Source organism: Spermophilus citellus, assembly GCF_964194105.1.
Source record: "Spermophilus citellus genome assembly, chromosome: 9".
Classification (NCBI taxonomy): Eukaryota; Metazoa; Chordata; class Mammalia; order Rodentia; family Sciuridae; genus Spermophilus; species Spermophilus citellus.
Genome location: NC_138191.1, coordinates 26,468,946 through 26,481,423, shown reverse-complemented (window position 1 = coordinate 26,481,423; position 12,478 = coordinate 26,468,946). Strand labels below are relative to the sequence as shown.

Sequence of the window (12,478 nt, the reverse complement as noted above, 5' to 3'; positions counted from 1 at the left end):
GGTTAAATCATTCCTTCTGCAGTGTCCTTGGAAATTGCATTTATTTTCTAATGATTTCCTCTCCTCTTTTCATGAGATAGAATACTCAAAAATCATATGGAAGTCTCTTATGGTTCTTGAGTGTTGACTCAGTTTCTCAGCTTCCTCTGAGAAGGCTATCCTTCAATCAGTCATTCCTGTTTCTGTTCCACCATACATTGCTGTAGGTTTCAACCCAAAGGAGCACAAATGATTCTTTCCTCCAGAGATTACATGTTGAATCATCTGTTCCGTCTGAGAGTTATGTTCTCATGTAAATTGTCAATGGCCAGTGTACATGATGGGGAACTGGCCCAGTTATTCAGACAGCAGAGAGCATTTCTCTCCACAAGTTCCAGGATTGTCACTCTTGTTGAACAAGAGCCCTGAGTGATAGTAGCTTTATAGAGTATGTAGAGAAAAAAAATATATTCTTCTTTCCTCTCTCTCAAGGTAGAGTTCAACTTTTCCTCAGATAAACTTTTGAAATTCTTGAGTCTTTAGTCATTAAATCAGTTTTTAGGAAGAGCAGAAGTCTGTGATGTCTCCCTGTATCCGAATGTTTTATAGTAAAATTAACTGACTAAATTTATTTCCCAACCCTTGCTTTAGTCAGTGCCTTTTCAGGTGTGACCATGTTTTTCTTTTTCCCATTTCCACTGAGGGGCAGTGATGCAAAGGTTTAATCTCAGTGTCACAACATTTCAGAAACAGAAATACAATACATGTGGTGAACTATAACCACTGCCAGGTGATCTCTGTATACAGACTACTCCATTAAATCCTCAAGAGACACTGTCCACAGTTGGTGGTGTCTCTACAGTAGTGCTTCGGACACTGAGATTCAGCATGGTCACTGCCCCCAAATCTCCACTAGTGTGTGGTGGGAACACTGGGCCCATGTCTGCCTGACTCCTCAGCCAACATATTTTTACTGCTGTGCAGCCTGATCTTTCAAAGATGAGGCTGGGTTGGGTGTTCACCCATTCCTAATTCTGTATGTTACAGATGTTTTTGAGACAATTTCAAACAGAAACAGAGACATTGCTTCTCTGGAACAAAGAATTCATAAGGCCTCTCACATGGGTTGTTGAGCTATTAATCAGTATACTTTGTCCCTGGGAAGAGCCAGTGCCTCATCCATTCCCTCCAAATAGAGCTGGACACAGTCACCTTTATACATGAATCTGAAATGAAGAAAAAGAGCATTCTAATTGTACAAATATTCATCCTGTGTGGGTTCTCTGACTCTAATGTGTATATTGTGAACAGGACACAGCTGTAACTACAGTAGTGGTGCTGACCTCTCTACTCAGACCTATCCTCTGTGTACACAGAAAGCCCTGCAGAAACAACATGAATATAACTAAGCTACAACTTGATATTTTGTTGAGGACTTTCCCATCTTGCCCACTAATGGCATGTAACAATACCTTCAGAATTTGATAAATGGCTCCAATGGTTGTAGAGGATCTTCTACTGTGAGCCTTGAAAAATGTCAGCAGGGTTCCTCCCTGCTAAAAGCAGGCAACAGAAAACATGACAAAATTCTAACCCGATTTAAAATATTTATTGCAGATGACCTAGAGGGTAGACCTGGCTCTGTGGTCATTCACAGAAGTGGTAGAGAGAGCGAGTCTACATTGAGCTACAGCCACCTTGATACTAAATTACCCCAAAGCCCTTCAGTCTGAGTTCAAGGTAGTTTAAATGTAATATCCTTGTGGGAAGGTGAGACTTTCCCAAGGGACTTCACAGATTTGGCCACTTTTCATAATAGACACTATATATAGGAGGGGCTGGAGGTTTAGACACAGTGTGAAAAAAATATTGTACACAATGATTGAGGGATCCAGCCTCAAGGAACTGAAAGAAGTAGATTGAAGGGGAGGAGATTTGTTTTTGATATAATGAGACTAAATAGGATTTCATGAAAAGGAATGGGCCAGGATGTCAGGGGTTGGACATATAAAAGGAGTTCTCCTTCCCACCAAAATTATGTAATGATAGAGTGGCTGGTAGTAAGCATGGCATACAAGACCTTTGTGAAGAAACTGTCCACGTTGCCAAGAGTCCATGAAGAGATTCTTGTGTCAGTGGCCATTTTCAATCCTTCCAGGTCTAATCTCCTTTTTTGTCTGTTTCACCATTGCTTTCACAAACAGGTATATTGGTTTAAGATACTTTCTCCTTCAGGTCAAGAGGATCTCTCATGCATGTTACTGAGTGTCTTCAGTGACAGATGACTAATGATGGATGAACTGAGACTTGGGGACACACAGTACATGAGAGGCAGGGAGCAGCATCTGTAGACAAAGACCTGATTGCTAGAAGACAGTGAAGCAGAGTGAGAGTCAGGGAGGAGACAGCCTGACAAGGAAGGATGGTGTATGGGAGTGTTGGGATGTGATGTTGGATAACCCTGTGGGGCCAGGAATGAGGACTTCAAATGCAAGATGGGGAGTTGGAATTATTCAGGGGGATGTAGGAATACAGTTTTCACAAGCAGAGAGGGAACATGGTAAGAGCAGGACAGTGAGTTAGAAGGCTAGTGAGGCTGGGCTCAGTGGTCCCAGCAGGAGGTTCTCTCATGGCCAGGAGTGTGAGGCCAGCATGGGTAACACTGTGCCGCTGTATCTTAACAAAAGTAAACCTGACGGGAGAGTTGATCTTTGGGGGACCTCACAACCAGAGAAGGTAGTGAGGAGGAGAGTGGAAGAATCTAGACACCAGTAATGAGAGTATGATGAGGTGTGTTCTCAGGGTGATGGAGCCAAACAGTCAGATTGAAGAAATTTTGAGAAAACTGAAGCAGATCGTGGTGACAATGAGGAATTTTCAAGGAGAGTGTGTGGAGAACACAGTAGTGGGCAGCAGGCCCTCTTGTACCCAGTTCTTCCTGAGCCTGACCTGGATTGACATGAGGCTGCTGGAAACCTCCAGTCAGTTTAATTTCTGAGGACATCTATTCATTTCCCTAGGGACATAGAACACAATTATATCAGGAGGAATGTCCAATTTGCCTCTGTAGTATGTGGAAAATATAAGGATTATGGACCCGGTCTCTCTTCACAGTTTCATACAATTGATTTACAATAAGGAGCCAGCTCCTCTGCTGCATTGCTTATAGCTGCTAAGAGCCTCCAGGTGGCAACAGACTGTACATGTGTATGGATTGTAGGTGGTACATAGACCACAAGGAATCATAGGCTTCCGAAATGCAGAGAGGGAATGTTATACAACCACTCGACACCCCTTTCCATGGTATCCTATATTATTATTAAAAATAAATAAAGTAAAAGTATTAAACAAAAATAGCTCTCCCAAAAGAAAAATACTGTATTCCTAAATATATATATTGTAATTCCCACCTCTTTAAGTTGGGATGTTAATATATTAGCCTACATAGTTGTCTCCTACTATCTAATTCTTGAACTAATTTTCTATTTCAGTTTGTTTTTTATTATTGGTACCACTGTTAAATACAAAACACCCGACAATAAGTAATGCTGCAGAGCTCTAGTAACAAAAAGCATGATATTGTCACAAAAATAGACCCAAAGACCAATAGGTCAGAATAGAAGACAGAGACAAATCCACGTACTTAGAGCCCTGTGGTACTTAACAAAGGTGCAAAAATATACATTGGAGAAATGAGCCTTTTTATTAATAAATGGTTCTGGGACAACTGGATAACTATGTAGAAAAATAACACTAAAACCCTATTTCTCACCCTGCACAAAACTCAAATGAAAATGAATCAAACACTTAGGAATTAGACCAGAAAACTTACAACTGTTAGAAAAGAACGTAGGGCCAACATTCTACATATTATTGCTGGCACCAGCTTCCTCAAAAGTACATGAACTGAAACTATGAATAAATAAGTGGGATGCCATCAAACTACAAAATTTCTTCCCAGCAAAGGAAAGAAAGAAGAGTGTGAAGAGAGAGCCTACAGAATGGGAAAAATATCTTGGTCAGCTACTCATCTGATTAGGGATTAATACCCCAAATATATAAATAACTCAAAGCACTTCATACAAAAATATCCCAAATAACCCAATCAATAAATGGGCAATAGAAAAAATGAAATAGAAACTTCTTAACAAAAAAATTACAAATAGCCAAATAGATGAGAAAAGGTTCAACATCACTAGCAATTAGGGAAAGCAAATGAAAGCAATACTAAAATTTTATCTCACTCCAGAATTGCAATGTTCAAGAATATACATTAAAAAATGCAGGCAACGTTGTGGGGAAAATGTACACTTGTATAGTGTTAAGGGGACTGCAGACTAGTACAAGTCCAGAAACCACTATAGAGATTCATCAAAAAACTAGAGATGTAAACATCCTATGAGGATCGGCCCACTCCTTGGTATTTTGCCAAAACTTCTAAAATCAGCATACTACAGTGACAGCTACCTCAATGTTTATAGCAGCACATTTCACAATAGCTAAATTATGGAATCACCTTAATAGATAAATAAATTTTATAATTCTGACACATATATATGATATGTGTGTAAACACACACACACACACACACACACACACACACACACTGGGGTTCTTCAAAGGCATAAAAGAAAATGAAATAATGACATTTACAGGTAAATGGATAGCAATGAGAATATCATGCTACGTGAAATAAGCCAAACACAAAAACTCAAAACTTGAATGTTTACTCTCATGCAGAAACTAGAGTAAAACAAAGGAAATGGGGAGGGCAGGATAGGATATCATACAGATAAAGGAAAGAGCAGTAATGGAGAAGATTGAGAGGCAGAGTGCAGAGATGGGTAAGGGGAGGCAATGCAGATGATTGTTTTTTGTTGTTGTTATAGATGAACACAATATATTTATATATATATTTTTAACCTGGTGCTTAGGTTGATCAAAGGGACTCAGGCATTTGAGGCAAGTGTTCTCGACTAAGCCACAACCCCAGCCCCAGAATGAATTCTTAAAAAGTTGTTACGTGGACATATAAATATACCACAGGGGACGCCACCTTTATGCATAGGTAGAAAGAAGCAATCAAATATAAATTAATAGATGAGCAAAAAGAAGTTTAGTAGAGTAGATGAAAAAGATTTGGGAAATGTTAGGGGGAATGGGAGAAAAAAGAGAGGGAAGGGGGCAATCATGAACTGAAGTCAAATTGCATGTGTGTATGATTTTGTCTGAATGAACCCACTACTATGTATAACTACACAGTTCTAATCTTAAAAAAGAAATATAGGTAAGAAAATCATTATGAAACCTAAAAAGGCAAAAACAAATTTCTGTGGAAGTTTGGCTATAGGTGGGAGACACATACTGGCCTGGAGCCTGTGTTTTCCAATGTCATTTATAGTAGGACAGGTTTTACTACATTTTTATATTTTACATGATCCAACTGGCAAAGAGGGGCACTGAGACATTAATAGACAAGCTGGGTTTACAGGGCTTAGAGACCTAATCAGGTGCTTGGCTTTTTAGTTGCTCTTCCTTCCACCTCACTAGGCTCCGTCTCAGTATCACAGACCTTCCACACTCTCTAGAAGGGCTTCCTTTTCTTCACCTAGGGGGACCTCAGTATGTGGCACAATGCTCCTGTCCCTAAGGAAACCAGGGCTGTGGAAATGTGCTGGGTGGCAGGCACATTTATTCCACGTGGTAGACATCCACTTGTGCCCCAGTCTCTTGCCTGCCTCTTCAGATAAGCATGTTCACCAGATTTCTCTGGCTCTCTTCAATATCCAGCCTGTATCTTGCCTCCCTAGTTTTAATTTGAGTGTTAACAGAGGTCCCACTCCCCAGCCTCTTGACACAACATTCCACTCTGTGTCTTCTGTTTTGTCTTTTGGGGACACCAATTGATTCATGCTCCCCAATCACCTCCATGGCCATATCCTCAATCACTTCTGCTCAGGTTTCTCTAAGTCTGAGCCTTGACATTCTCATGCCAAATATTCTTGGGTCATGTTAATCCTTATTTTCTCTGTTGTGCTGAATACACATTTTTCAGATAATGACCTCAAGTGTCAGATGAAAGTGGACTATTTCATGGACTTTTTATTGTGGCCTGTAAGTAAGAGATATCTGTAAACTGCTAAGCACAGTACCCAGCTGGCAGGAAGTGCTCAGCATACATTAGGTTGCTGCCTTGCCCTTTTGGAGCTGCCATGGTGGGTGTGGTGTTGAGTCTCCTCTTCACTTCCTCCTGACAGGGCTTCCCTGTCACTGTTTGCCCATGTACCAGCTGAGATGCAGCAGCATGGCTCAGTCCCTGCTCTTCCTCTTGTTCCCAGCCCCAGAGGCCTGAACTGGAACCTGGCTCTGACCCACTCTCCTCTTAGCAGGAACTCCTTTTATTGATAGTTTACATTTTGATGAACTTTTGTAATACAGAGAATTTGAGCCCAAGTTCTTCTATGTGTGCCAGACCTGCCGTACTCTATAGAGTGGTTTCTTTTTCTTCATTCTACCACCGAACTGCACCCTAGCCCTTGATAAATATTTTAACATATACATATTTCACATATATGCATATGTATATGTATTTTATATATGTATGTGATTTTGTGCATATTGAAGTTTCACTACAAAGCATTGTACTAGAAAGCACATAGAAAATTATACATAAAGGTGGTTTATGAAACTGTACCTAACAAGTTTTTACTGGAAGTTACATTCATGTGGAATATCCATCCATCAAACATTTTTTTCCTAAATAATAGAAACATATCCATCTGTTAACTTTTGCTTTTCTATGTGACATATATACGCTAATGATATGAGAAGGAAGTCCTGGCACCTTAGATCTTGTGTGGTGAAGGCTAGACTGTGCATGATATGGGATGCAGGCTGTTTGTGATGTCCTTGACACTGGTTGTTTTTACTCCCTAGATTCAGGTATTTCCTCTGTATTTGGGGTGTTGGCATAGATTTCTAACTCTGGTCCTCCACAGCTCTTCTTTCTCTTCTCCTGGCTCAGATACTGTCATTGTCACCAGGACAAATGGTATAAATATGACAACTAAAGGGCTTGGACACAATGAAGGAAAATTATTAATGCAAATAGTTGTTGATCCTCTGTGTGTCATGGGAATTTAGAAAATTTTCTGTGTGCGACATCCTTTTTCCTGACAGAGAAAACATCGTCCATGTTCCTTGACTCCTCTGTGGCTGCCTTTCTTCTCATTCTTCTTCTTGCCACAGTTGTCCTATTGCTCTCTTTTGGTCATTGCCCTGTACACATTCTTATTCACTTGTCTGTGCCTTTCTATCCAGAAAACTTTCATGTTTATAATATTGTCCTGAATAGCCCACTTGTCAATGAAAACAAAATTTGTCTTCTGGAAAGTTTATCATTATGTAATGATGTAAGAAAGATTATAAAAATAAAGAAACCAAAAGGTGTCTATGGGCTTGAGCCACCCTGCATTTCTGAAGGCTGCCTTTCTTGAACCTGTGCTCTCTCACTGTCTCTGCACTGGTGGGAACTGAGGATATTATCATGAATAACAGCAGATCCTTATTATTGTGGTTTTCTTTTTCAGAGCTGGATTCAAATGATCCTTCAGGAATGAAGAACTCTCTGAAGCTAGAGGGTGATTCTATGGATGGCTCCTTCACCAACAAGCATGGCTGCCACATCATAGGCCACATCGATGACTATACTGCTCTCAGAGAGCAGATTGGGGAGGGGAAACAGCTGGTTGAAAAGATCCAGTCTCTCCTGAGGCCCACATGCAACTTCCTGGGCCTTGAAGCTCAGAGCTCAGAGGTAGTCACACCTGTATCTCCTGGGTTCACCCTTTCTTTGTGCCCTTTGTCCTTAATTCTAGTTTCTTCTCCTCTATTTACTTTTGTGGCCTGCATCTCCCAATGACAGAGAAAGCATCTTCCAATTATTCTAGCCAAGCCCTTCCTTCCCTATCTCCTGATTCATTCTATGTTCTACTCTGTGGTACAGGAAGCCAACTAGATATTCTCCCTCAGAGCCACAGAGATGTCTGTGCAGTGTTGCCACCATCCTCAGTAAAGTATTTGTTAAGAGTTGATGCCCGTATGATGTTGAAATCAGCACTGTCTCATGGTTCATTATCTGTTACAGTCATGCTGGCCCATGTGGATTAAAATCAGTCAGATGGACAGGTAGTGAGGGATTTGCATCCTTATATGTGGAAAGAGTAAGAACCTGGCAATGGGAGGGAGGCAATCTGCAAATGCTTCTCAGAGTGCATCTCTGTTCAGAGACAACAAGGGCCAATGGCTGTGCTGTCTGAGCCACCAAAGACCCATGGATGTATAGACAGAGCCTTGCATCCAGGTAACCCCCACTTCAGGGCAAGACACAGACCCCTATTTATAAACCAACTAAGGGGCCACAGGCCCAATGTGAGAAGTCACCTCTTGTGCCTCAAGTTCACTGGTGCAGAGGGGTCTTTTATTGCATGCGAGGAAGGTAAAAGGTCTGTAGAGGACATGACATGGGAATGAGCTTTGACAGCCTTATATAGGGTGTCCAGGTGAGGAGTCATTCCAGGTAAAAGGAGCCACACTTAAGTCCTGGGACCTCAAAGGGATGAGCTAGGGTTTTCCAGGTTCAAGCAGCCCCTGCTTTGTGCCTCATCAACAAAGGAAGCTTGAGTCTTGTGCAGGGCTGCAATGTCATGAGCCCTGAGATGTCTCAACTTCAGTGATGTCCATGGCTCCCTCCCACCTTTCCACAGGCACCAAGCAGCAAATGTTTCCATGAGCTAAGAAGCAGTGCTCATGCCCTGCAGCACATCCTAGATGAGTCAGCCTCGCTCCTGACCAAGTTCTGGAGAGCAGCTTTACCAAGCTTCCACGGCCCTGGGCTGCCTGGCAAAGTGGTAAGAGGCCAGTGTTGTCTTCTGGTATAAGCTTTGTTCTTCTGCCCCATGAGATTCTGTATTCTGAGTTCCAGGGCTTTCTGAGGGTCAGGAGCTACATAGGTTGTGCTGGATCTTAATATAGCATCCTGGAGGGAGACCCCTGGTGGATGTTTTCATTGAAGCTCTGATTACCTTACTTTGTCCTCACACCCCAAACTCCAAGATAATAATTCAAAGAGAAGAAAAGGAAATGGAGAAGCACAGACATAGATGCCCTTGTAATCTATAAATATCTGCTTCCAATAAATCTGAAGTTTGAGCTGAAATTCAGGGGCCTTTGAAGCTTCTCCATTCCTCAGGGCTTCTTGGTCAAAAGATCAAAGGAAGTCACTGTGATCCTGCAGCTTCTTTCAGTCATGCTCCTAGAATCCCAACACACCTTTTATCTCTGTTCCAGTCTGGGGAAAAGGTAGAGCCCCTAAAGAATTGTCCTGCCTTGGGTGGGCTAGTATCTGGATCCGCTCCCTAGTTTTTATTTCCATATTAATGTAACTGGTATGTTTGGGGAAAAACTATGCTAATTACAAGGAAGCACTTTACCATCTTCAGATTCGTACAGACATTTTGAAATGTGAACACTGTCATCAGGTAGCCCTGTGTCCCAGACATAGTATCTCTGAAATTCCAAGTCCTGCATGGATGGGAGAAGAAGGGTGAGACAAAACTTCTGCAAGGACTGATTTGGAGGTCTTGTTCACAGTTGGGAGTTGCTGTGGGTCTGGAGTCAGGGTCTCCTTGATCCTTGATTGGGGGCTTTCAGGTTCTCAACATTCCTACCTGTGGTCTTTTTTCCAACTGTTCTGAACTGAGGGATTGAGAAGCTATAATGAAGGAAACTCAGTCTGCAAGTGCTGAGAAGATTATAGAGTTCTACTTCTGATGGGCAGGAACCACAAAGAACTGGATATGTTTGGTGTCCAAACTGTTGTCTGAGAGCTTGTCCTTCTTCCCCAGGATGAGTCAATGGAGAGGGAGCTCCTGGATCTGCGAGCCCAAGTATCCAAACAGGAGAAGCTCCTTGAGAGCACAGCTGAGCGTCTGAAGACTGCCAACCAGCAGAAGGAGAACATGGAGCAGTTCATTGTCAGCCAGCGTAGGTGCCCCTGAGCTGTGGAGCAGCAGAGGAAAGGGCTGGTCTTGCAGATGTCCCACTTGTGCTGCAGATAAACAGTGACCACAGAGGCACTGGAATGTTGGGAGGGGAGAGTCTGATGCACTGGGTCCAACCCTCCTGTGACATGAGCAATTGTGGTTGCAGAGGGAGCAGGGACAAAGGGGTCAGCAATAGGCCATGATTGAGGGGTGAGAAGAAAATGCTCTAGAAAATGCATGCCCAGCAAGTAGAGCCTAGCTGGAAATTCCTTCTTTGTGGGGCTCTTTTCTTCTTTCAGTGACCAGGACACATGATGTTTTGAAGAAGGCAAGGACTAACTTGGAGCTAAAGCAACGATTGCGTCTTACACAGTCACAGAGCCTGCTTCAAATACATCACCATCTGACATCAGATCTGTAAGTGACCCTGACCTCCTTTACCTTCTAGGAGATATCTGGTCCACTGCACAGGTCTTAGCTCCTGGATAGCCTCCTCTTAAGATTCCATACCTTCACCCTCCTGCCCGCTCAGCTTTCTACCCTGTTATTATTCTCCTCTCGTCACCATCTCTCCCCTTTAGCCCAATTTTCTCTCCTTGATGTCAGTGAAGCAAGGAGTCAGAGAAATGCAGTTCAGTTGGTCCTTGAGGGAAGAAACTTTCAAAGTCTCCCTGTGAATCAGTTGTCTACCAAGAGATCTTGAGGCCATATGTGCATTCTGGACTTTCCTGAACTACTTTATGAAAAACCAAATAAGGCATAACCTTATAAATTGACTTTAGTGCACAAAATTAGGTTAAGAACAGCATTTTATTTTAACACCTCATTTTCTTTCAAAAACATGAAGGAAGATCCACTTGGTCTCCTGGATATAAAAGAAAAAACTGATAATGAAAAAAAGACACTTTAAGGGAAATTATATATATATATATATATATATATCAGATATTCTCTACATTTCTTTAAATGCTGTGCTAATAATTCCCTAGAAATCCTATTAAGAGAAACTTGATGTGTAACTGATTGTTTTAAATATGAGACATTAAACCTTTAAACTTATATGGTAAACATCAGAGCAGTTGAGCCTTCTAGGAATGTTCCTAAGTTGTACCCTGAGAGCCTTGACACACAGAGTGTGATCAAGCATGGGATGTATATCAACTAGCTCTTGCTTTCTAATTCCCTTTGGATCTTCTCTGAGGATTGCTTTCTTTCCTGAGTCTCTTATCACAACACTTAGAGGATTGGCTCTGTACAGCCTCCTCCTATCGCTGCCAAGTTAACCCACAGCCTCCAGTTCCTGCTGGCTCCCTCCAGTGTGCAGCCCACCCTCTCCTTGTTCATGATTTCTGGTCTCTAACTCCAGGCTTAATGTTAACTGGTTGTATGCCTTTGGCTGGCCCCTTTGCCTCTGTGAGCTACTACCCTTCATCTGTTAAAGGTGGACCTAGACTTAGGTAATCTCTGAGGTCCCTGCCAATTTGACTTCTCCTTAAGAAAAATGAGACACACACTTAACAGGGGAACTTGCCTCAATATGTCCCCTTCAGTACAGGCTGTTTCTACATGTGTGTGTTTCATGCTCCATCCTTATTTTCCTAGAATATGACAAAGGCCTTTATTTTTCTTCAGACCATATAACATGTAGTATGAACTGGGTAATAAAAGGACAGTAGTAGGATCTGACCATATGATATGCAGTAGGGCTATGGCTGGGGCACCAGGGATTTGGGTGCACAGGGAAGCTTATCCTCTAAGCTGGAACCTGGAATCTCCTCCAGACCCAGTGCATCCCCTTGACTCATTCTTTTTACCACCTCCCACCATGTTTATACCTTCCTGCATGCTTTGCCCTAATTCCAGTGTCTGGGCATCATAAGTGGGGTCTAACAGTTCCATCTGAACAGGATTCTTTTGTTTACTTGCAGGTGAAATCCTTAAGGGTCCTTCTGTGTGCTCCAGCATTGAGACTCTTGCCTTCCAGGAGCCACAAAAGAAGCAAAGCCACCACAGGTCCCTTAAACACGAGGAAGCCTAGGCCTAACCCCCTCACCACATCTGAACAACTGTCTATCTGCTAAGGAGCACCTGGGCCCTATTCCTTCAAATCTGGTGCAGGTCTGAAGAGGTGATCAGAAATGTCTCCTACTAGGGTAGTCAGAAAGGCAGAATGACTTCCTGGCAGTGATGGAATACCAGTAGTCAAAGACCACCAGGCTTCTCACTAGACAAAGTGCACCTAAGAGTGCATGCTAAATCTCGAGACACTGCTTCTGAACAGCCTCACTGACACAGCACCTGCCACAACACAGTTCTCACCTCAGCAGCTCTCCTCAGAAAATCAGCTCTGGGGAAATTGTTGCCTCCTACACAAGGGTCATGTGGTTCCAATGTAGAGCTCCTTGGCAGTTCTAGAAGCACCCTAGTGAGCAGCAGGGCCCTGCTGGACAGTGTCA

General features: G+C 42.5%; 1 protein-coding gene across 1 annotated transcript; it reads left to right on the top strand.

Moving 5' to 3' along the window:
• Positions 1–7,615: 7,615 nt before the first annotated feature.
• Positions 7,616–12,223, top strand: LOC308656447 (myomegalin-like). Its single transcript, XM_081307545.1, has 5 exons — positions 7,616–7,795; positions 8,745–8,888; positions 9,885–10,023; positions 10,322–10,439; positions 11,951–12,223. The coding sequence occupies exons 1-5, from the start codon at positions 7,628–7,630 to the stop codon at positions 11,952–11,954; spliced, it is 573 nt and encodes a 190-aa protein (XP_081163671.1). The 5' UTR covers positions 7,616–7,627; the 3' UTR covers positions 11,955–12,223.
• The last annotated feature ends 255 nt before the right edge of the window (positions 12,224–12,478 follow it).

Bases quoted from the DNA above. Each gene is read 5' to 3' on its own strand.
- LOC308656447 (XM_081307545.1), top strand. From the start codon at position 7,628: ATGGATGGCTCCTTCACCAACAAGCATGGCTGCCACATCATAGGCCAC. The intron at 7,796-8,744 runs GTAGTCACACCT...ACCTTTCCACAG, and splicing joins TTGAAGCTCAGAGCTCAGAG to GCACCAAGCAGCAAATGTTT. The intron at 10,024-10,321 runs GTAGGTGCCCCT...TTCTTCTTTCAG, and splicing joins GCAGTTCATTGTCAGCCAGC to TGACCAGGACACATGATGTT.